The 23,988-nt window shown below is 37.4% G+C and overlaps 1 protein-coding gene across 7 annotated transcripts in view; it reads right to left on the minus strand.

The window, feature by feature from the left end:
- Positions 1-513: 513 nt before the first annotated feature.
- PTPRC (protein tyrosine phosphatase receptor type C) overlaps positions 514-23,988 on the minus strand; it is a 138,290-nt gene continuing 114,815 nt past the window's right edge. For all 7 annotated transcript variants that reach the window (XM_063407685.1, XM_063407689.1, XM_063407690.1 and 4 more), the window contains 26 exons: positions 22,850-22,882; positions 22,411-22,638; positions 21,776-21,877; positions 20,771-20,923; positions 20,005-20,139; positions 18,675-18,833; positions 16,383-16,588; positions 14,564-14,624; positions 13,808-13,916; positions 12,674-12,705; positions 11,408-11,523; positions 10,996-11,086; positions 10,823-10,899; positions 10,558-10,594; positions 10,045-10,142; positions 9,039-9,164; positions 7,464-7,621; positions 6,863-6,998; positions 6,167-6,316; positions 5,636-5,726; positions 5,185-5,318; positions 4,387-4,521; positions 3,941-4,063; positions 3,334-3,512; positions 2,522-2,657; positions 514-1,782 (listed from right to left, as the gene is read on the minus strand). In XM_063407685.1, coding sequence (XP_063263755.1) covers positions 1,510-1,782; positions 2,522-2,657; positions 3,334-3,512; positions 3,941-4,063; positions 4,387-4,521; positions 5,185-5,318; positions 5,636-5,726; positions 6,167-6,316; positions 6,863-6,998; positions 7,464-7,621; positions 9,039-9,164; positions 10,045-10,142; positions 10,558-10,594; positions 10,823-10,899; positions 10,996-11,086; positions 11,408-11,523; positions 12,674-12,705; positions 13,808-13,916; positions 14,564-14,624; positions 16,383-16,588; positions 18,675-18,833; positions 20,005-20,139; positions 20,771-20,923; positions 21,776-21,877; positions 22,411-22,638; positions 22,850-22,882 — 3,278 coding nt within the window. In that variant the 3' untranslated portion in view covers positions 514-1,509. The remainder of the gene's footprint in view (positions 1,783-2,521; positions 2,658-3,333; positions 3,513-3,940; positions 4,064-4,386; positions 4,522-5,184; positions 5,319-5,635; positions 5,727-6,166; positions 6,317-6,862; positions 6,999-7,463; positions 7,622-9,038; positions 9,165-10,044; positions 10,143-10,557; positions 10,595-10,822; positions 10,900-10,995; positions 11,087-11,407; positions 11,524-12,673; positions 12,706-13,807; positions 13,917-14,563; positions 14,625-16,382; positions 16,589-18,674; positions 18,834-20,004; positions 20,140-20,770; positions 20,924-21,775; positions 21,878-22,410; positions 22,639-22,849; positions 22,883-23,988) is intronic.

Here is a 23,988-nt window from a genome sequence, read left to right on the forward strand (position 1 = left end):
ACACAACTCCTTGCTGAAAAGGAAGTTGAGCTGACAGCCAAGGGGAATCCCCCTGCTCTCTGTCAGCTTGCTGCCACTTTCTGAAGCAACTCTGCCAGCAAGCTCTTTTCTGAGCTGATAATTGTGAATGATATATTTGATCTAGGCTAACAGCACAATTAAATTAGGGTTTTAACCAAGTGTGACTGTACATGTTGTTTAGACAGCTTTCTAAGTGTTTTCAATTATGTTTTGTAATGAGAAATTAGGAGTAAGCAGTGATAAACTTGGAGCACTGGATCTGTTGTGTGACTGCTCCTCTGACGGCTTCAAGCAAAATAAAATGAGGCCTCTTTGTTCTGAGAGAGTCGTGACACTTACCTGGGTACACACAGTTTCAGAAGAATTAAATTATGTGTTTTCTTACTGACATTTGTAAATTTTATCTATGTATGGCACAGCCCAATATTTTACACATTTAGAAGTAAATGATCGGTTTGCATAGTACTAGAGAACAAAATAATTTTCATCTCGTCAACTATTAATTACCTTTTTTATTTGTTCTGAAAACAGTAGGCTAAAATCCAGCAAGAAATAGTAAAAATATCAAAATTGTAACATACAAAATATCATTATGAAAAAAAATATCCTGTACCAATTAAAATCTACAAGCTTTGAGGAAAATTATCAAAGTATTCTCCAGTTCTGAGAAGATGTTGGGAGCATTGATGGAAGTAGTCCTTTAAATAAAAGTAAGCATCTCAAGTAGATGTGCAAGTACTGCGTATTTTAAGCTGTAAGAGTAAGCAGGGTGTGTTTTGCAGAACTGTTGCAATTATTCAAATGCTGATCTCCAAACTCCTATAGGAGTATCAGATTAATATATGTGGAGCAATAAGGACACCTTGAGGACAGTTAGAAAAATGCAAAAATTTCTGTTCTGCATTGACGTGGGAGGATTTACATACCCTTTGTAAGTCTGAATTCCTTGGAATTCCCACATGATGTAATTCATAAGGTCTTAAAACTGTTTGGCAAAGTCCCACAAGTTCCAAAAGTATTATTAATGCTCTCATTAGTCCTTAAATACTAGAATATATGCTTACCAATATGTTCACTTACTCGCTAGTAGTTTTGAGGACAGACCTGTTCTTCCTACTCAGTAATCTTGTTCTGAATTGCTTTTTTCCTTGTTACAGAAAAAAAAAACTTTTGCTTTACAATCCTCAGCATAGTATTACACTGTACATGTTTTTAAAAGGAAAAGTATAAAAATAGTGAAGGCTTCTGGAGAAGCATTAAATTCAAATCTACACAGACATTAAAATTCCACAGTTCTTTGTTACTCTCTAGAAGTTTCAAGTATTCCTTTAAATTTGTACCTTTCAAAAACTGAAATAACCAAACATAAAAAAAAAAAAAAGAAAAAAAAAAAGAAAAAAAAAGGGGGTGGGAAGAGGAAGAAATCTTATACCTCTCATTTTGCTTAAGATTTTTGCATGTAAAAAAACACTTTTTTTAAATCTAGCTTTAAGTTAGAGCTGCAGTTGTGGGGCCATTTGTAGAGCTTTCTGTTCCCTTAGTGCTGTCTGCAGCTTTAGAATCATCCCATGTTTGAGGTGACTCTGTTTCCTCTGGCTGTGGTGAGCTAAGATCAGCTGTGATCAAATCAGTTTCCTGATCTGATTTTCCTACTTCACTGCAAAATTCAACTTTATCTTCCTGCTGGCTGTTCTTCTTTATTTGTCCATTCTGTGCAGGGTAGGTACTGGCAATGGTGTCGTACAGAAATTGGTATTGTTCCTTAAAAATAAAGAGAAGCCAGTGTTAATGGAATGCTCAGAGCCTAAGAATGAATCCTTTCTTTCTTTGTTCTTTTACATTTTAGAAAGGTAGCATGTAGTTGGACAAGCAAGACTGCATACGAAGCAGCTTTGACAGTTTTTGGCAGAGATTGTTGCTTCTATGGTTTATTCTGACTTCATGTGTACATAACATCTCTGAAACTGTCTGCATCAGATATTCCAAGTTGTCACTCAGTGCCCCTTTGGTTCATGAAGTATCAAAAATATGTTTTTTAGAGTACCTGAGTTCTTAACATGGGTCTGGAAAGTCATTAATAACCTGCCCATGTCGATGACACCCAGGTCGGGTTTGTTTGTAACTGCCCAGTGCCGCAGTTCCTCTGGAGTGACTGAAACAAAACTGTCCGTGGGTGCCAGCCTGCAAATGGAGTTCATCTCCCAGCTGCAGAAGGCACAGTCCATGTACATCATGAACCAACTGCAGGAACAGCAATTTATGCAATCTGTAATTTTATACTGTACACCCTTTGCCAAAGGGAGTACAGAATTGCAGATCTGGACATCTCAGACTCCTTCATTCCTATCTGCAAGGGCCAATGCACAAATGTGGTGAGTGGGAATGCTCTGATTAGAATCAGTGCTCCCTACACAGAAAATATGTCCAAGGATATGGGGATATTAGTGACCATGATATGTAATCTCATTTTTTTCCCTGTTAATTCACAAGATTTACTTACAAAGGTGGACACCATTCCCAGCCTGGTGCGACGAAGAGATTTGACCACTTGGAAAACATCTATTACTTCTTCTGTTTCTGCACTTTCCAAAAGGGTCATTAAAGCACAAAATACACCAGTCTGCTGTGATCCGTCACTAGAAGATGATGCAAAATGTGCATGTAAATTTACAAAGTAAAATCAGAAGTCTTCTGACTAAACGTTAGATATATTTTAAAGTCTTTATATTGAATTATATTTCCAAAGCATTTTTTACTGGACCGAAATTGTCACATTTAAGTGTATGTGTAGGAGTCTCATAGGATTTAGTTTATCTAGAGACTCCCTGGACCTGAAGTACCACTTAAGGGGAAAAAGGAAATTAAAAATTTCAGACTTACAGTCTCAATTATTGTTAGCAGGATTATCTTCTGCTTTAGATGGCATGCAAGGCTATTCCTGGAAATGGTCCTAGAAAAGTGCACTTGTATCCTGGAGCAAGAAATGATCCTAAAACTGCACTGGATGTTCACTAGTGCATCCTGCAAGTGCGCTCTGACCTAGCATTTCCTCACAAAAGAGGTGCATCAGCCAAGAGCAGCTGTTCGCTGCACCTGCTCTGAGCCCACACTTGCCCAAGAGAAGTGTGCTTGCTTTTCATCACTACCATCCAAAAGGCCAAGCTTGAGCAATTCAAGGAATCTTCTAGGGAGAGCTGAGTCTCCAGACACATGGAAAGGCTTGTGAGTAAAGGTAGGCATCCCAAAATTATGGTTGCTGTGTATACCCAGAACTTAGAGCTAGGTGAATGTGCGTGCTGAATTCAGACCCACCAGCAGTGGACAAGGAGTGGGACACTGCGGGTTCTCCTGTTGTCCTCAGTGCCTGCTCTGGCTGGGAGCTTTTGTTTAATGTTGAGAATCATGCTGACTAAATCCTTGGGGGTTTCTGGAACATCACAGCCACTCCACTTATGGTACTGATACTGATACACCTTCTGAGTTTCTTTTGTCTGGAAAACAACAGTGGAGATGTGGTTAATGTTCAGGATAAAATACAGATTCACACAGTAACTCTACTGCTACTGATTTACAAAGGAAGAATTACACTCCTGAGGAACTGCAGGGTGATAGTTCTACCTCGTGAATATGAGGTAGGTAGACATCCAAGCTTTGTTCAAAGTACAAAAGACAGCTGATCTCCTGAGATTCCCCTACTACCATCTCAGCAACTCACTAAATAGAAAACTTCAGATAATTTATAGCATTTCTCATGACTGACTGGTGGTCTGGAAGAGAAAAATATTTCCATTTCTTAGAGCAGGAGGTAACTGTAGTGGGAACTGTTTCTTCTCTTTCTTGAGGCTGAGTTTATAAATTTGTTTTTAAATTTAAAAACTCCTTGAAAACTACCTTTTTGAATTTGCAAAGAAACTTTTACCTTCAGATGTGTGACATCAAATGCACGTATGGTATAGCTAGGACCAGAGCTGACATCTGCCATTTGAATTTCTATGCCATCATACATCTGTTTTCCTTCTCCCCAGTACTGTGCACTGAGTTCCTAAAATGGAGAAAAGTCCAAGTCAGTGATTATAACTCAAATCTCCTTTTATTTGCCTTCCACGTGCACTTAGAGACTGTACTGACTTCGAAGTAGGAGGAGTTCCATTGTATTTTAAAATATAGCATCATACACTTCTCCCTCAAAAATTCATTAGAAAGTAAATTAAGTAGGTAAATGATAGAGCAAAATATATTGGAAGTGCAAATTCCTCATCCTATGGAAAACAGTTAAGTGGAGCAAGGGAATGAGAGACTGCAGAGCAGTGTTTTGTTTGCATGTAGAGGTTATTCAATGTGTCAGTGTGCAGACAATGCTCCCACCTGATCTCCTTCCTTCAATTCTGTCAGCATAACCACGACTTTGACTTTTCTTTGGAATACCATTTGCCAGAAGTCAGAGATAGTTTCCTGCAGTGGTCCCTGTGTTGCAATCATGGCTTTTGGACCCCAGTAACCCTATAAAAGAAATATTTTTTTTCTTCAATTTATTTGAAATGTGATTGTCAAACAACAGAAGTCGTCATTTAAGAAATACCCTGTGAAATAAATTAATTTTTAAGGGGTAAAACATCCATTTTTACACAGCCATTTAATTTAACCACTAAGTAATTGTGTTTATACTACACAAAGTTAGTGCACCAGTCAGTTCTAAGCTTCCTAAAACTAAAGATAGACTTACCCTGAATAAGTTATCTAACTGTGCAGCATTTCAAAGGATTCAGATAAATGCAACTTAGCTAGTAATTCCATTAAAATCAGTTACTTCATTCATGACCAATAACTGTTCTTCTTCTTTGGATATATAATGATTCCAAGAAATTGTTGGCTCCAATTTCCAATGGAGGGTTTGGTTCATGTGAATAACTATAGTCACATTTCACTAACAGGGACAATGTTAATCTGGTTCAACCTGTAGACAAATACCCACTAATGGAAATATATGTTATCATGAAGCCAGTCTGAAGGCTAATGGTTTTAAACATAGATGGATTTGCCAATCAGCCATCAGATCCTTCTCCCTTATTCAACTAATTCTTTTATATTGTGATGCCAACAAGAGAGTAGAAGTTTTAGCTGAAAGCTTGTGAAATGCCTATAGTGGATCCTCTAAATACATACCGTTATGAAGGAAGCATTGACGTATTTGCTGGATTCCTCACAGTCGCTGTCCTCATCCGAGGAGTCATCTGAATCATGCTCACCATCCTTACTGCAATCGTCTTCATGCCTGATGGGCACTCGGTTAAAGTCATCTGTGTGAGACAAAGTGTCACTGTCACAGCACACAGCCCCAGGGATGGCATTTGTGGAGGGGAGGGAACAGAAAGGGCCTCTCACAACAGACTGCAGAACCAAGGGCAAACCTTGTTTGAAATAAACACTCCCAATACTTCACATTGGTAAAAATTCATCTCTTCTTTTTTAATTCCTCTAAGTTTAGAATTTTAGAGAATGCTAATCAAATAGTACTCTGTAAGGTGATTTGCTCATTTTTCAAATTTTTTCTAATAGAAAAAAACAGATAAAATAAGGCAAGGTGGAATAAAATAAGGCAATGGAAAATACTTACAAGGAATTATGTTGGAATTCCTGTTTTTGCTTTTATTTTCCTCCCGATTCCCAGTGTTCTGTGTCCGCCACCCCTTATAGGAAGGCAATCGCTGAAGAAAGAGGATGTTTGATATGCTTGATTAAAATGGTACTTGAGATCATTGTCTCCTCAGGACTCTCTCACCCAGTCTTCATCTTGCAGTGCCTCACTCCTTACTTTAGTTTTTAAACTACCATTTAAAAATGCCTGCTACACCATGTACAGTGGCACAGCAGATCATGTACACAGACACAAGTAATCATTCTGTGAGCTCCATCTTTCTTAAAAACATTAACACCAAAGCAGAAACAAAACTTCATTAGTATATAGCCTTTTTTCATGAAAGTAAAGAAACTTTCTGTGCCAGAGAAATAAAATAGCACTAGGTGATCATTTAGGTGAGCACCTAAATGTCACTAGGTAATAGTGATCTCTAGCTCATGACTATTGTGCAAGTCATTTTTTAACATAATGGGAAGTAAGAGCAACTGGAATGCATAGCTTATTTACCTGGAACTCTGCCTCCAGCAGAGAAGGCTCACTCGGGTGGTCTTTTCTTTTCAGATTGTTAAGGGAAGAATGCAGTTCTGAGAGACTGACCTCCGTTTCTCCATACTGATTGTATTCCACCAGAGCTTGATGAATAAGGATGTACTGTGACTGGTGTTTCCCATTAGAAGAGTTTAAACATGATGTTATTAAAGAGTAAAAAAAAAAAAAAAAAAAAAAAAAAAAAAAAAAAAAATCACTTTTTAAAATCATGACTAAAAGCTATTACTCCTGTGATAATATCATTAGTGTTGATAATATTAAGCATTAACAATTAACAGATATTAAATACAAATGTTAAAACTGTAAAATGCTGAAATAAGTTCAAAACATGCAAAGCATCAGTCCATAATTTTTTTGTACTCAATTCATATAAAAATTGCACTTAGGCAGATGCATTTTAGAATTTTTAAAATCAATGCAAGCTCAGTTTGGCATTTATGAATTATATGCTGTTCTCCTTGGCTTCCTCTTCTAAAGTCTGACCATAAAAAGCTGAAGTTTCTAAAATTGAAAAAGTGTAAGGTTTTTTCCCTCTTAATATTTTTCAGATCTATATTTTCTACGAACAGTTTCAACTGAACCGAGCAGTGCAGTTGTGAGAAATACAGCTGAAGCTGTAGTGCAGGAGAATTTCAAGGGGGTTTCAGGAGCTACCTCCACTTGGACCATGAGGCATCGCTGCCGGCGCAGTTTGACGATGTAGCCGTACACATCCACTCTGCCCTCGGCGTCCAGCCCCTCCAGCATGGCATCGATCCCTATGTACGTCCCGGTGCGCCCAACGCCGGCGCTGCGGGCACAGAGGGGTTTGCTTATCCATGGGCACCTCCCACTCCCTCTCTGGGGAGAGCGGGCCTCACAGAGCGAAACTGATAAAGTGTAACAAAAGGACTCAAAGCAACTGAAAACACTTCTTGCTGTGAATTAATTGGCAACACAAACAATGATGAGTTTGCATTTTTAGTGTCTTTTAGTGAGAGCGGGGCCAACATGGCCAAATACGGTGCTTATAGCCAGAGCAGCCCAACATTGATCTGGCTGTTTTTCAAAAGTCTGTGTATCCTCAGGTTTTATCAACCTGAATTTCCTTCATATCCTTCAGGAAACAGGCCTTATGTATCTTTTGTTGCCTCATTTTCAAGTGTTCAAGTCACAAAATCTGAGATCGGACAAACGCTTCTGCCCCTTCCCTTTCCTGAATAGCTTCGTTTCAGTCATTTAACATTACCAAATTTTTTAAAGATTATATATCTACCTGCAATGAACCACGATTGGACCACTAAAGAAGTTGCTGAGAGCGTTGACTCTGCGTCGGAGTTTGAGAAGGAGATGTGGATCCTCAGGGACCCCATGGTCTGGCCAGCTGGTGAACTGGATATGAGTGACATCTCTTCCAGCTGTCCTTTCTCTTCCCTAGAAAAAGTGAAGTGTGGTTTTTAAGAGATATTAATCTATATCTACATTAGTATATGTACACAGATGTGTACACAAGTCTAAGTGACTAGATTAAAGCCCAAAGCAGGCAGAGTCTTGAGTGGACTTTGGTATGTTGCTGCTAGCCTAAGAGAGAGGACATAAATTTTGATTACCATGATTATAAAACCAAATGAGAAAAACCCCTCAATGACATTCTTTTACTGGCCAAGATTTATCTGGCTACATAGGCATTTTTCCACTAATTAACCTCACAATTCAACTCATAGTTGAATTATCCAGTTGTGGCAGAGCTAGTCATACTGTTATTTGCCATTGTTTCAGTAATTATACATCACTATTCTACCAGAACTGCAGAAGTCTCCTCTTTCTTGCCACGGACCACTCTTCAATTCCACAACTAAATCCATTTTATCTTTATTGATATGCTATCAGCTGAATAAAGAGCAGACTGTTCTAAAAATATCAGCCCTCAACCTGCTGCAATCACTTACTTCTAATGTCAGATTCCTCAAATGACAGAGCAATGTCTTTGTAAATAGTTAATTCTTAACATCCTGATCTGCTCACTGACCACACAAAGTTACAGCTTTCTTTTAATCAGACCACTTCCTGAGTAAATCTTAATGCAAGATGAGACAGCAGAATAGGAATTTCCAGCTGTAATTACAAATCAAGATGGGCAGATTCTGTTGCTTTGCTAAAGATCTGCCAGCAGATTTACTCTTTCAGTCTGAATGCTTTTAAATATTATTTAGGCTCCATTTATCATCATTGAAATACTTTTGCAAAGGGTTTGAGCTGAGCATTTAGCCTTTGATGGCAAATATTGTTTGCAATTGCACATAGGGCAACCAATGTAAACTTCAGATGTGTGAAAGAGAGCAATTAACCAGGCCTAATGATTTTACACATATCTAAATGGCAATTTTAAAACACATTTATTTAGAAACACGCTTGAGATTACCAGGATTTGTAATTGCCCCACTGTACAATTATCAGAAGGGTAGATAACGGTTATCTATGAGTCACACTGATTTTAGTGGCAGAGGGTTATGCTGAGATACACACAAAGCGGCAATTTTTTTGTGTTAAAGAAAAAAGTAAATATGTAAGGAAACCACATTGTATATATTAATTTTTTACCACTCAGCAGCATATTAATAGTTAATATTAACAGTTTAATTTGTCTGTAAGGAAAAATACCTTTTGAAGTTGGGAAATATATATCTAACTCATATTTCTTGCAAGAAGTTACACCTACATCTAAACTTTCCCTTAAGCTACATGATGGTTAGGAAAGACAGCAGAGCATCTTCCATTGAGAGCTGACCCTTCTCTCTTTGAATACAGACACTCCAGTTCCAGTCAGTCTCACACTTTTGAACCAACTTACGTTTGTGATGTGCAGTTTCTGAATGACGTAGTCTGGACACGTTTTACTTTCATAGATCTTCACAATGATGTCCCCATACGTTGCAGTGCCGTTCTCCATTGATGGCCAGTACTGGGCACATTTGTTCTATGAAGGGATGAAGTTAAGAAAGCAGTCCAACAGTGAAGTGGCAGAGAACTGAGAGCTAGAAAAAAAGCCTAATTTAAAGTAGATGGCAAACCAGTATAGCTTTTCCAACTTTTCAATTCCAAATACCCAACAACTCAGGTCTCTGACCTGAAATTTATGGCCATGGAATTTAACTTCAGATTTATAGTGGGAAAAGAAAGTCCTGTACACTAATTGAAACAACGAAGAGTGACTGCTGCTGTTGCCTGATGGCTGGAGAAATGTTTGCAGCTACTTCCATGCCTTCTTTTTTGGTCTTCAATGAGAGCTGCTGCTCCTGCCTGCCTATAACATCAGCTTGGGTGTGCTGTAAATCTGCAGGCTGCCAACATCTTTAACTGCAGCTAAAACAGCAGTTCCCCTTCTTCTTGCTGTACCTGGAATAAGGAACATAAGCAGGCCAGAAGCAGCCAACCTTCCACTTAAATAAAGGCAACAGAGGAAAAATATTCTTTTTAGGATCTACTGAGGACACTGCCAGGATATCAGAATAGACAGGAGAAAAATAGACACCACACCTTTTCTGACAAGTCTACGAGGAACTACAGTTCTACCTTGGCCCTTTTTGGGATTAATTAGCTGTGATTTGGAAGCTCACCATCTTCTACTTAATGCAGTGACTAAAGTGATATTTTCTGATAAGACTGGTAATTCATAAGGCACCACTGTTTTGGCATGCTTTCCAATACAGGTTTTGCCACAACGAGAGAACAGCAAAGAATGGGAAAAAAAAGTACTTCAGAAGAATATGTAATTCAGCACAACTCAGCAATCCACTTAGTTTTCAGAAAAATGATGGATGGAAAGATAGAAGGAGTGAAGGATGGATATTTCTCACCCTCTTTCCTTCCTCACAGCGAGTCACCATGACAATAATCGTTGCCTTCTGTTCCCAGATCATTCTCCAGAAATCATCTGTGGTTTCATCCTTGGGACCTAGAAGGAAATAATTTAAGGGATTTTTTTCAGAGTGCAGCCACATGAAAAAACACCTGCCTGCTTGATATGCTTAGCCACACAATCTGAAGAGCTAATCAGAGATCATGCAAGTAACAGCCACACACTTGATTTGATTACGGCCGCTGCCATTAGGCTACAGCATTTTAAAACTCCCATTGTATCTCTGGTGCATTGCTATGAAATTTTGGTGTAAAATTATACATCATGAGAAATCTGCCTAATTTATTAATTGCCACAAAATTCCCTAAGCAAAACCTCATTGACAACTTTGTGATATTAAATTTCAAAATGTTAGGTTTGCATTTTTCCGTTAGGCTTACTAATAGGATTTTACTACTCTAACAAAAATGGGTGAGTAAAGAAACCATTTTCTTTTAAGATTAGAAATTACCTTGTGCAGCAATGTATTTTCTTGGTTCTTTGAAGCCCTGTAAAAAGTAGATTGTTTTCAGCTTTTAGAAAAAACGCATGAACAATCTAAAAGATTTGCAACTTTAAAATTAAATTCAATATGAAACAATTCAATAATACCAAACACATTACAAAGGTGAAAGCAACCCCAATGGAAATCCTCTGAGGTCCTGATGCTTTAAATGCACACACTACAGGATTCCTTCCATAGTGTCTAAGACTATTTTTAAGTAAAACTCACTCACATCAATATAACTTGCATTTATATAGTCTGATCCTGGATCTCCTGGCATCTCTGAGAGCTCAACACGGTTATGGTCATCTGTTTAAATAATTTAAACCAAAATAATTATATTATCTCAAGGCAGTGAGAAATCAAACATTTATAGAACATGTCGAAATTATTACAAATACTCACATGGAAGAATATCAACGTAACGGTTTTTGTTCTGATTATGGCTCTTTTTGGCCTCCTTTATGGAAAATTTACTGAAAACTCTAGGAATACTCTGTAAAATGCAAAATTTAATTTATTAGTTAAGCCTAGATTTAAAATAGCTTTCACTTATAGTCAGATGAATATGGGAATGAATTTGGAAATATTTTGCTGAAGAACACTTTCAGGAAAAAATGGTATTTTCATGTTACAATGGGGAGAGACTAGTAGCAAAATTAACAGAGCACTATTTGATCTTAGATGAGAATTCACTCAATTTTCTAGATTATTTATTTATTTCTAACTAGTACATATACTTCAAACATGCTCCTGGATGGAATTCTTCCAACCACCTGGATAAAAATCTGTGGTATACTTTGAGTGAAGGGCAAACCTGAAATTCTTCCAAGAAGAGCCTTCCTTCATCTGCAATCTTCCTCTTGTAAGTGTCCAGCAATAGCTCCGAGGGTATTGGCTCTATGTTGAGAAGTTGTTTGTCATCATCTTTAACTGTGCAAATAAGTCAAATGTTTATTGTTACTGATGTTGAAAATATACATTACACTTCAGTAAATGTGATGCTAAAACTGCCAGATAAATTAACCAAAAAGCTAATTTTTTTTTTTTTTTAAATTTGCCTGAGCCAGCTGTGAGCAAACAAGCTGTGGGAAGAAGAGAACTTTTCCAGCTCTGCTGCCTGACTGGAGACACCTCTGCAGGAGGCCACATGCAGGGACACCACATTAATCCTCTTGCACAGTGTGGTGACTCTCACATTCAGGGCACAGCAACAGCCTCAACGCCCAAAACAGTCACACAGCCTTGTCTTCTGCTGCAGGTCTGGTCAGATATTGTCAATGATTAAAATATAAAATATAGTTAGAATTGCCTAACTTTCCACATTTTCTACAATTTAGGTTCTGAGTTGCAATAATCTGCAATATCATCTGGAATGATAAAATAACAATTGAACAAGTTTTAACACCTCTTACTAGGCATATATTAATTTTTCATTTACATTGAAAAGTTGTATTTTTTGATAACTGTGCATCTAAGCAAATGGATTTGAATTTCAACACCGTCCTTCTTCCCATTTAACGTAGTTAGTTTCTGTGAATTTTAGTGTTCTAAATTATTTTTTTCTTGAAGCTTTCTTGTATTGGCTGATCCTGTCTTTCTTCACAGGCTTTGAAATCTTAAGCAGAAAGGTGCACAAAATTTTCAGTCTTTGGGATTTGAAAGTCTTCAAAATTTTTCAGAAAAAAAAAAACCCAAACTGGCTAATGTTCAGTCTCTTGTTTTGGAAAAAGGAGCACAGAAAAGAGAAATTTCATTTTAAGCTGGATTTTATTTTGGATTTACTCTCAGTGTTAAGCATATCACAAACATTGTCTAGAATAACTGGGTTTTTAATTGAATAATAAATAAGAATTTTTCAAACACTAATGAACTTTCACTTCACTCAAGTATAAATACTTCTATGTATTTACTGAGGTATTTCTGCCTTTCAAATAAGGTGTTATCATGTTGATTTTGGTAATCTGTGTGTGCAAACTAGAATGCAAATAACCCAAAAGTGGTAGCAAGACCTGAGACTAATTTTATTTCCATTTGCTAAATGGAAATAAATATAAATTGCTAAATATATAAAGATACTCACCTGCAACAAGGTTCACGCCTTCAGAAGAATTGCTGTAAGAAGCAGAAGCAAAGTAAATGCTTTGACTAGTAAGATACATACAACAGTAAGTTAAATAAAATCAGTTTTGTGTGAGGACACCAGGGCTGTTAGCCAGCAGCCTGCATTACAGACTATCTGTGAACCAAGAGTGCTACACCCGGGATTATGCAGAGGTGGTTGGGATCCTTGTCCTCCTGCCCTCCTGCCCCGAGGAAACAAGGTACCCACATCAAAGTTTTAGTACCTGCATGATTTTGCTCCTCTCACCTACAACAAACATGTTTTTAATTTCTTTACCTGCTCACACCATCTTCTCTTGCTAATGACAAAACTAACACATACATAAAATAGAGTAAGTCTAAATGCTAAGCAGCCAAGAACAAGTCAGGCTTTCTGGAGCTGTACAAGCAAAAAATCAGTTTGGCTTCCCTAAACATAAAAGTTTGTGTCTGAGCAAGAGCAGCTCCCTGTCCCCCAAAGGGGAAGAGTGGAGAAGGGAAGGGGCTGGAAGAGTCACCAGGTTGTGCTGCTGCCAGAGGGCTGAGAGGTTTCAGAGGAAATGGCCCCAGCTCCTGTGTCCCTGCAGGGAGCCTGGCTTTGCAGGGCTGTGGCACAGGCAGCAGGGAGGGCAGTGGCCATCCTAGTGCCAGCCTCTGTCCCACAGAACTGCTGAGCCACCCAGGGGTCACTGCAACAAGCAACACCTCCCTGAGATATTGTTTAGGGTGAACAAGCATTGAAAAGCATTCCAGTGAAGTGTGGATTATTTTCATTACTTTTGATTTAAATCATGAAGGAAAGGTTTTCCAGGTATTTCTGAATTTTTTTTTCTTTTTCACAAAACTAGGGACAAGTCCTTTTGTTCTGTGCCTTGAACAAGGGTAGAGCAGAGAGATTTTAAACCTATTTCATTATATTTGTTAGACAAACACTAAAAAATTAGTTTCTTTTAAAAGGATTTAAAGGTAAAAGGATATATTTTCCCAGTCTTAATGAAACATCAAACTTATAACATTTTGCCAATACCCACTGTGAAATCTTGTGGAAAAATCAAAAGTTGCCCCCACCCCCCCTTCCATTTATATAAGAGAGGGAGACAAACATGAAGCTTACCTAAGCTTTTTTTTGTGGAGATCATAGATTTTGTACAGAACCAGTAGTAAGGCAATTACAGTCACAATGATCAAGAATGCCAAGAATATAATCAAGGCTCTGGAATTATCTACCAACAGAAAAAAGAATACATTTATTATTTTAATTTTTTTTAAAGAAACCTGTATGTTCCTGGAACCAGGACTCATCAATTTTTGGTTTGGGGTGTTTTTTGAGAAAAAGAACTAAACAGGTTTGAGTTTGCTATGCCAAAGTAGAGGAGGGAATTTTATGTTTTCATTAAGAAAATTAAATTCTCCATGTCCATTTGTCAAAATGTTACAACTGACTGGTTCAGCATTACTGTGCCTGTCTCCTGCTCTCTGTGACCTGCACAGTGCAGCTCTCAGTTCCTCCTGATCTGGGAGCTGGGAACCTCTGCCAAGTCACAGATGTTCAGCTCCTGAAATGCAGGATCTGAACACAGGAAAAGAATCCTAAAGTGAATAATGTCAGTTAGATAAATTAATTTCTAGTTGCATTTGAATGTTTCCTGAAGAAACCACAGCTAATAATTCTGAGTTATGATTAATGACTTGCCAACATGATCTGTTACATTAATACTGAATGGACATATTTTTCAAATGCAGATCAAATACTAACTATTAAAAAGGAAGTTTGGATTTTTAATTGGAAGCAATTTAACTGAATTCGCAATTTACATTGTTTATGTTGTGCAAAAATCTAAAGGTAAAGACGCTGTACATGTTTACTTACATCTGGTTTTTATACTCTCCACTACTGCTGGCCCATCATGTTCTCCATTAAACACATAGATCTGCATGCAGTGGGTGACAATAATAGAAATGTTCAGATATGACAAGTAAAAATTTCTGCATACAATTCTTAAAAAACAAAGCACGGTGGATTTTTGAAATTCATCCATCTATTGACAACATCATTGACAGCAGTGTCTGCTGTCAATCTCTGTATTGACATTTATAGTGCAGTTCAGGTTTCTACCCAAGTTACAGCAAGATCTGGACTCAAAAATATGGAGATGACAGGAAAAAGAATTTAGAAAAATATGAAACACACTTTACAAAATAAAAATCAGATCCATCTCAAAGTAAAATCAATTTTATCCTTTATTAAGCCTCTCAAACCTGAAAAACAACCATGAAATATATAAAAACCCCATTTGCTACAACAATAAATACTAGTACATTTAATTTGATGTTTTTAGTACAAATTTTGTATGGGTAAGTAATTCAGAGAAGTTTAATTAAATAAGGTGCTTTCTTGCATCATTAACTTTTGGGTACTTTAAATGGTGCTAAAACACTAACTTTGTTTTGCTGTGTTTATGTTTTCTCGTATATTTAATATTTATTCAATCTTTTACATTTCCTTAATAGAAATTCCTATCAGATCTAAAAGACAGCTTGTAGTCAAATATTTCACACTGGTTTTTTTTTTACTCTTGAGTCTTCTATAACTTGACCAGAATCCTCTCATTACCAGCTGAGCCCATAAGGCTTTCTCTGGTTTTTGTGTAAGAATTAAGCAAAATAAGTGCAAAGCAGAAGCCACAATTTAGAGGTGCAGAAGCAAATTGCTTCTGTAAGGAAAACTGCTCACTCAAAGTGGTGGACAAAAACCCTAAATGGCACAGAGGTCCTGTGCTATGGGACAGTGCAAGGATCTTTTGCTCCTGCAGGACCCCACCTTTATTTTCCAAATATAAAACTTGGAGCAGAATCCTTTGGGAAAACACTGACAAAATATTGACATGAAATGTGACTACTCAAATTCTCTGATACTGCATTTCTGCAGGTAAAACAGAAAAGGAGGAAAAGATTGTGGGACTGTGCTTCCTGAAAGTAGTAGAACTCCATCACTCTTACTGGTTGCTTTCTTGCCTACACTTTACTGAGAGGAGCTATCAGGATCTAAGAAATATTCCTACTAGCCATATTAAAGGAATCATACAAGACCATTGGTTTTGCAGACAACCCCAAAAGGGTGAAATGCCTGACAGAAGAGAAAATTGCCGGAAGCCTTCAGGAAAGTGAAATGTGTAAAGAGAGGATGATGTATTTTGTATAGACACAAGGGCTGGCTTGTGAGAGGTTGATGTAAGGACGTGGAAAAGGATCTGAACTGCTTTAGCACTAATCAGTCCCTGAAGGACCAAAAATCTTCATTCATCAAATGGAATATGTTTTAGAAACTAAGATATCAGTCATATTCAAGAAAGTATTTTAATCTTATAGAAACCCCAAACTTCTCTCTGACCCAAGTAGAAACCATCTGTTTGACTTGCATTTTTCTTGCTGTTAGAACCTATGTGGAATAGCACCAGGGATTGCTTGATAGGTTAGGCACATATGCATTTTAGTTCCAAACTAACAATAATTCCTTTTTCACACCTAAGGCCTAGCGATTATAAATTGACTTCTCTGCCACCATATTTGACTTTTTTTTTTTCTAAAATCTATTATTCTTGATTTTTTTTCTAAAATCAAGCATAATATGCTTAAACAATAAAAATGCAACAATATTTTATATATTTTAATACAATAAGCTAACTTACCTTAAATTTATACTTTGTCAAGTACAAGAGATTTTCTTTTTTAAATTCACATTGCTTGTCATTATGGTCCTTTTCATTTTTTCCATCAATCTCCCAAATCAATACAACTTTTGCTTGTGGTCCAAACTCTTTTCCTTTTTCGCATGTAATATGGACAGCATTATCAGCTGTCAATGTTGTTTTAACCTTACGCACTTTTTCTGGTACTGTAGACAAGAAAAAGGGTTACTTGCTCTATTCTCATCATTTCAAACCTAACATTTCAAGGTGTATGTGCTCATGTCTGTTTCCTCTCTTCTCTCAAGAACTTCATATATTTTCTTCCTTAAAAAATTCAGTCCCAATTTAACAAGATAAGTAAAATGAATTTTGACTTAATCATAGGTTTATCTAAGCTGGAAAAGATGCGAAGTGGAACTGAGAAGGCTCTACTGACAGTCAGACTGCAAAAACGGTACGATGGCAAATCTCTCTTACATCTGACATCACTTTCTCATTTGAGGAATATGGAGCAACAGACAAGACAGGAGAAAAAAGAGCTCTCCATGTGAATATTCATTTCAAAACTATTGTAAATTAAGTTTTCTCCCAGGTGCCACTAGTATATTCTAATATTTGGAACAATGTCCTTACACTTAAGTCTGGCTTAAAACCACAAAAACTTTTTAATGATACAGAATATGTTAAATCTAATCTGTGGTTTCAAACTCTAGTTTGTATGTTGCAGCAAATGTTGCAGGTTTCAGACTGAGGGGCAAAGCCAAGAGACCTTTTACTGAGACCTGATAAAACCTTTCAGAAAGAAATGGGGCAGCCTGAGTAAGGCAGCCTCATTTCAGTAGCCACATTTCAGTAGCCTTATCTCAGTAGCCATATTTCCACACAGAACACCACCATGGAAACTTTCTACAAAATCATGTCAACTCACAAAACAGCATATTGGGAAAAAAAAAAAAAAAAGGAAAGGAAAGAATAAAAACCCTGGCAGCTGCTTTTTTCTTCATATGAAGAGCTAAGCATGTAAGGCTTTATAGGCAGATCAAATATCCCATGTGAGGAGTGGTGGGATATTTGACTTGGCTGAACGTGAGGTTACATCATAGCTGATCATTTTTATCCACAGGGCAGATCTGTTAGATTCCTATTCTACATGCTGCTGAAAGAGCTCTGACAAGGAGAAAGTGAATATTTCTGTGTTCGCTGAAGATTGAAAACACCTTTTATAAAATGTAGAGGTTTTCCTGCTTCCAAGGACTTGTGTTCTACTGATACATTCTTCAGTTCAAGAAGTCATGAAACTCTTCCACTTCCTGCTTGACTTATTATCAACTGTTGTGACAGTTGGAGAAGGTCTACTTAATACCATTAATTCATGATGCAATTCATTATTTTCTCAAAAAAAAAAGGGAAATGATGTTGTTTGCACATCCATAAACTTATATTGTAGACTTAAATCTAAATGAGTTATTAAAATGAGTGGAACCCAGAAAGTGGGGGCTCCAGAAGATAATATGCTCAAACTAGATTTTCATAGAGAAAACAACCATAATCATGCTCATATTAGGGCTACCCAAAAATTGAAGCTATACTTAAATTTGTATTACAGTTAAGTCCCAGATGAACCTGTTTATATTTATCAGTAAATTAATTTATCAGCCTTTTTATTTTTTTGTGGGGCTTCAGGTGACAATTTTGATCCCTGTATACTTCTAACTATACATTTGAAAGGATAGCCCCAAAAAGACCTTTCTGTCAGCAGAAGAACTGGCACACATTTTTTCACCTTTAACCTCATGTTGGAAGCTGTGTATGGGTACATCCAAACTGACATCCATTACAGATGGACAGTGTTGGTGTAGCCTGGATCTGCTTCAAGCAAACAGGTAACTACACAATAAAAGGTACAGGCTGCACATCTTTGTAGTCTTCATGCCACAAAGTAAAAACAGACTTTTTTTATTCTCTTTTTGTTTAATTCAAATGTTTGCTTTATATTGGGACATAATGCTTCCTAGAAACTTCACAAGAGTTTCAAATTAATGAAATCTTCTTTTTAAAAAAATATATATAAGAAAAATACTAATACAAAGTGCATAATTAAAAAATAGATCAACATTAAGTAATTTTAAAAGGGACACTAATGATATGAATGTCAGTACAAATATTTTAATGTTTCTAAGTTTCTTGGCTAATAGTAATACCATGTAGAAAATATAATGAACTACACCAGGAAAGTACAAATTCTTTGTGTTAGTATAAGCCCAGGTCATAACAGTTAGCAAACAGATTTACCTCCAGCTTTTGTTCTAAATTCACGCATTTCACTCCTGCTTTCAAGTGTCTCATTGCGACTGTTCTTTGTATACGCAGACACATTTACAGAAGCTGTGGTATAAGGCTCAAATCCATTGTAAGTATAGTGAGTTGTGCTGACTGTTGTGTGATGATCAACTGAAAAATGAAGTTAATGAAATTAATGAAATCTATGTTAGGAGCACAAGAACCCTTACACTTTATCAGAGCTACCTGAAACCACTCATGTGTATTTCTATTTTAATTACCTTAATCTGGTGGCTTTGCTTTGCTTACTAATGCTAAGTGAAGGCTCAGGAAGAGGAGGAAATACATAAATACACACAGAGTATTTATATATAAAGAGTACATTCAGCCTGGGAAGCAGTAAGTAGAAGGTGCCACTGCACACTGAGCAAGTCTGTCCTGGTGTGATGCCAGAGATGCTGCGGGGGTCCTGCTTTCAGGAGTGGCAAACAGCAGAAGAAAGGAATTGCATGGCAAGCAACAGGAGCAAAGGCACTGCCCACACTGCAGCTGGGCTTGGGTGGCTTGGGGAGCTGGGGAGCCATGGCCTTTCCATGTTTCCTTCTGCCTGCTTCCCATGGCACCTCGCTGCACCCACACACTCCTACCTCTGTCTCCTACACTGGCCAAACCAAACCAGCCACAGAAAGTGGATCATGGGGCTGCCATCTTTTCGGGTTGTGGTCAAATTTAGGGCATGGAGAACGGGAGAGATTATTTGTATCAGAGGAGCACAGGAGCATGGCAGCCTTTGGCTCCTGTGGCAGCCCAGGTTTACATAACCTGCAGCATGTGAACAGAAAGGCTGAATTCAGCCTAAGAGATGAATCAAGCCAGGACTAGGTTAAACCTGATACATATTTATTACTACCAGGCTCTTCATGTTAAAAATCTCATTTTCCAGTTCTTGTTTTGAAGAAAAGCTTGCATCAGGAGAACATGACCCCAGTAGAATGGATACAAATTTATTCATTGAAATGTAAGGTGGCCTACACAGGCATATCTAAAAGGACTGGCCATTTAGCAGAAGACAATCCCTTGGCTATACCTATCTTAACATGTTTATGCCTAACTGCTGTACGTTTATGCCAACTGAAGGGTGACAGGGTCATGTCCTGACATGGTAAACTGAATAATCTCAATTGAAAGTTCAACTGCAACAACCTTAAAGGAAGGAACTTATAACATTTGTCTAAAAAAAATTGCAGCGTTAAGAGATTCCAGTAGGATTTGACAGTGCATTATGCTTGGTGCCCTGTAATTATGTACATGTAATGAATTATTTAACAGTGAATATACTTACTTCTGCCGTTCACAGAGAATTTCACAATGTAGCCATGTATGTGACCTTTCGAAGTGTCCTCAGGTTTTGTCCATGTAACTGTTACACATGTGGTATTTGTATGTGGTACCGTAAGGTTTTGTGGTGCATCTGGAACTGTTGTAAAAGAAGAATAACAATAATTAGCAATAAATTAAAAGTATTCCTCTTTTTACCCACTTTGATTAATTAGATTAAATTTCATCTGACACTAAAGAAAGATACCAACAACATGTAATATTTTTTGTACTCTATTTCAAGAAAGTATACATAAGTATAAACTGAGTATATGTAAAAGCATCATATTACAGTAATTTCATACATTTAATTACTTCAGGACAAGGTGAAAACAGCAACATCACATTTTACTAAAATTGTCCAGTGTCTTCAGATCAAGAATTTAAGACTTGTTTCAGACTAGGTCTGCACTTCTTTTGTGTGTGCCTCTTCATTCATAATTCCATATAGTTGACCACGTTCTCAGTTTCCAAAACAACAGCAAAAAATAATCACAGTCTCTGACTGAAGGAAAGAAAGGCTCAGACTGGAAGACTGAGAGGGTGACTGCAATCAAAGAACAACCACGAGGGCAGGAGACCAGGAAGATGGGGCCGAAGGAGAAGCTGAGCTTGGCAGAGAACGCTGCTCAAAGTGAATCTGTAACCCCAGGAAACTCAGATAATGGGTTTCATAGTAGGGGTTCTCAGAAATATGTGGAATCTAAAGCAAAAGTAAGCATTACACTTACCACCATAGTCTGTATGCACGGTGATGTTTTGGTTGTCAACATTCTTTTCATTAAAATATATGGATCCAGTGCAGTGGTACTGACGATTTGGTGATAAATGTTCCAGGATTCCACAAAATTGATTTTCATGTCTTAAGTGTGTAGACCATGAATCTGTAGACATAAGAAGAGTTTTATCAATATTTTTTACAACTCCAAAAGTATGTGGCACCATTTTAACCAAGATTTTCTTTACCATGTTTATTCAATATAATTTTATATAATTGTAATAAACTATCATAATATTCCAAACAGAAAAATGCACAACCTGATCCAATGACTAGATTTTAGGTTCTTACACACTAACTTAGTTTGCATAGATCTTTACTTTTCATCAGTAAAGGTCATGACTTGACTTCCTAAGGAAACATCTTTCCTACAGAAATCAGAACATGTTATGCGGAGTCTGGCAGAACCCTAGAATGGCTTCCCAGCTCCCTGAAGCAGGAAATCTCCAGCTCCAGACATTCATCATCCATTTTTCTGGGACACATGAGGCCATCCAGCATCCATATCTTCCTATCACACTGGGTGCCACGTCCTCAGGCTGGCTGGCTCCAGTGAAGAGAGCCTGGCCTCACACCATCCAGGAGCCTGCGCAGCCAGTGGCCAAGGCAGCCTGCAAGGGGGCAGCTCCCAGCACACCCCCAGACTGAAGCATTTCCAAACTGCTCAGCTCCCCTTCAGAAAAACAAACAGGACCTCAAAATCTCCAGAGTCTGTGCAACTTGTGAAGCTGATAAACTCATCAAAAGAGGTCTCTGGGTTTGAACTTTCACAGATCCGCACTGTGTGGGGAATGGTAGCCCTCCAACTAGAAATCCCAGGAATCCTGAGCTACCCTTCCCTGAGACCGGCACAATTAATTTAGATCTGCCAGTCTCTCACCAAAAGACAACATCAACAATGCTTCTGAAGATAAATAGACAAATAAACCACATTTAGAATACTTTAGAGGTGATATACCATTGCAGGTAACAGCCACATTAGCACAGGTAAGTGACCTCTTCCAACATAACTCGGCAGATGTGTTGGTTATGTAATCGGCTGCAAGAGTTCCACTGATGACTGGAAAGGAAGAATATTATATATCATTGTGACTGAGTCTTCAAATAACAGTTCATTTATGTTTTTTGACTTCTTCTGCAATATGAAGATATAATCACATAGAATAATATACAAAGAATTTAATAAGAAATGGAAAGTAAAAATTAAAAAAGCTTTCATGAGATAAAGACACACAGATATTCAAATAATAAATTAAAGTTTTAATCTAGATATTCAGCATAAACACCAGCTTTGAAGTGGTGGCTGGTCTTGCTGTTGTTTACCACACTGCATATGGCCAGTGCAGGTAAAGTTCCCTTTGTTCTTTAGAATTAAAAAACTATGGATTATTTACATTATTCTTGAAGAAAATACTGAGAAATTTTAATGTGCAACTTCAAAATATCTTGCAAACCATGGACAAATAATGAAAACTTTCTGTCTGATTCTCTGAAAAGTGGCAAAAAATAGACAAAGAAACTGGGAAAGCTGAATTGCTGCATATAAAAATAATTAAAAGAAAAAAGAGACTACTAAGACCCTTTTACACCTACCTTTTGGAACACGAAAAGAAGAAGCACTACTGTCTGAACACTTGCCATTTTTAACTTGAACAGTGTATATCTGGCATTTCGGAAGCTCCACTGAACGGTTGCTGGAACTCACAGTTTTGTTTATGCCATCCCCCAAAATAAAATATTCTCTGTCTTCTGGGAGATTTTTCAGTATAACTTCAGCCATTTCAGAGTTGTTCTTACAATCTTTTGTGTCTTCAATAATATCTAAAAGAAAAACCACAGTAAATGGAGGTGAAAAGACCAAAATTGTTAAATAATTTTAATCTTACTTCTTCCAGAACTGGAAGACATTTTATAAAATAACCCAAGATGCTAATTGATCAGTTTTATTTTTTTACTGCTTTATCAACTTTACCAATTTTCTGTATTTGGTCACATTTCAAGACTGAAGGACAATAAGGGGTTTGGTTCTTACCACAAGTTGCTTCAGGTATCGCTGTGGTAGTTTCTATAAGAAAAGAAAACAATATGAAGGTCTGTCTTAACAGGTTGGTTATTTTTTCCACAAAGCATTGGAGAAGGGTGACCAGTACTGCCCCAAACTCTTTATTCAATATATTCAATACAAGTAAATGTATTTAGCACTCCTCTTGCGTTTGAAAGAGGGAAGAAAACTTCCCATTCTTTAAGTAATTATTTTAATGATCATGTGTCTTTCACAATTTTCCACTGACATTAATGAAATGGAAATCAAACTGGTTGTTAGTATCATTTCTGAGTACAAAGTTACACAAGAATATTCCAAAATCACACTTTCTCATAGCAGTATGATAAACTACAGCAGTTTTCCAGGATAGGTATGCTGTGGAACAGGTAACTGAGCAGTACAAAATGTCACCAAAGAAACAAAATTTAGCTGCTTTTTGCATGGCCATTCTTGCCTTTGGAAAGAGATTTATACAAGAGGACAGATCATTTAATGGCTACTTTTACACCGGGATGCCCAAAAGAAATTTTTGCTGGTATTTTCTGTACAGAAGCTTAAGCAAAGAACTTATCCTGAAAACAGTTAATTAATATATCCCAAGGTAAAGGTGTCACTAAAACACACTTTGTCTAATAGCTAATATTTTTCATAGAAAGCAGGCCCTAGATTTGCCTGCCTCCAGGCTAGGAGTCACCTGACTGGACAGTGGCTCTAAGGAGAGGGCAAACTGAGAGGGACCACTAGAGAGTCACCAAAATTCTTAGGGGCAGAACACCCACAAGTAAAAGCTAAGATCAGTTTGTCAAAGAGCAGACAGCAGCCTACAACTACTCGAAGGACAGTTCAAAAAGATGGAAAATGTCCAGCTCCTGGATGTACTTTGCACAAGCACATACATATATTTTACTGACCTGAGTAATTTCTTACAGCCCGACGGCAACTAAAATCACTGTAAGTGCTTGAACTACTAGATCCCAAGAAAGCATTTCTACTGTGTGAAACCAAAGGGAGGACACCAGAAGACAGAGAGGCACACAGATCTTGGATGTATTCACACCTTTTTGCTGCTTGGGCAAATTTCTGTGAATAACAGGAGGAGTACTGACACAATAATTGACAGATTTACC

This window comes from Prinia subflava, chromosome 10, assembly GCF_021018805.1.
Source record: "Prinia subflava isolate CZ2003 ecotype Zambia chromosome 10, Cam_Psub_1.2, whole genome shotgun sequence".
NCBI lineage: Eukaryota > Metazoa > Chordata > Aves > Passeriformes > Cisticolidae > Prinia > Prinia subflava.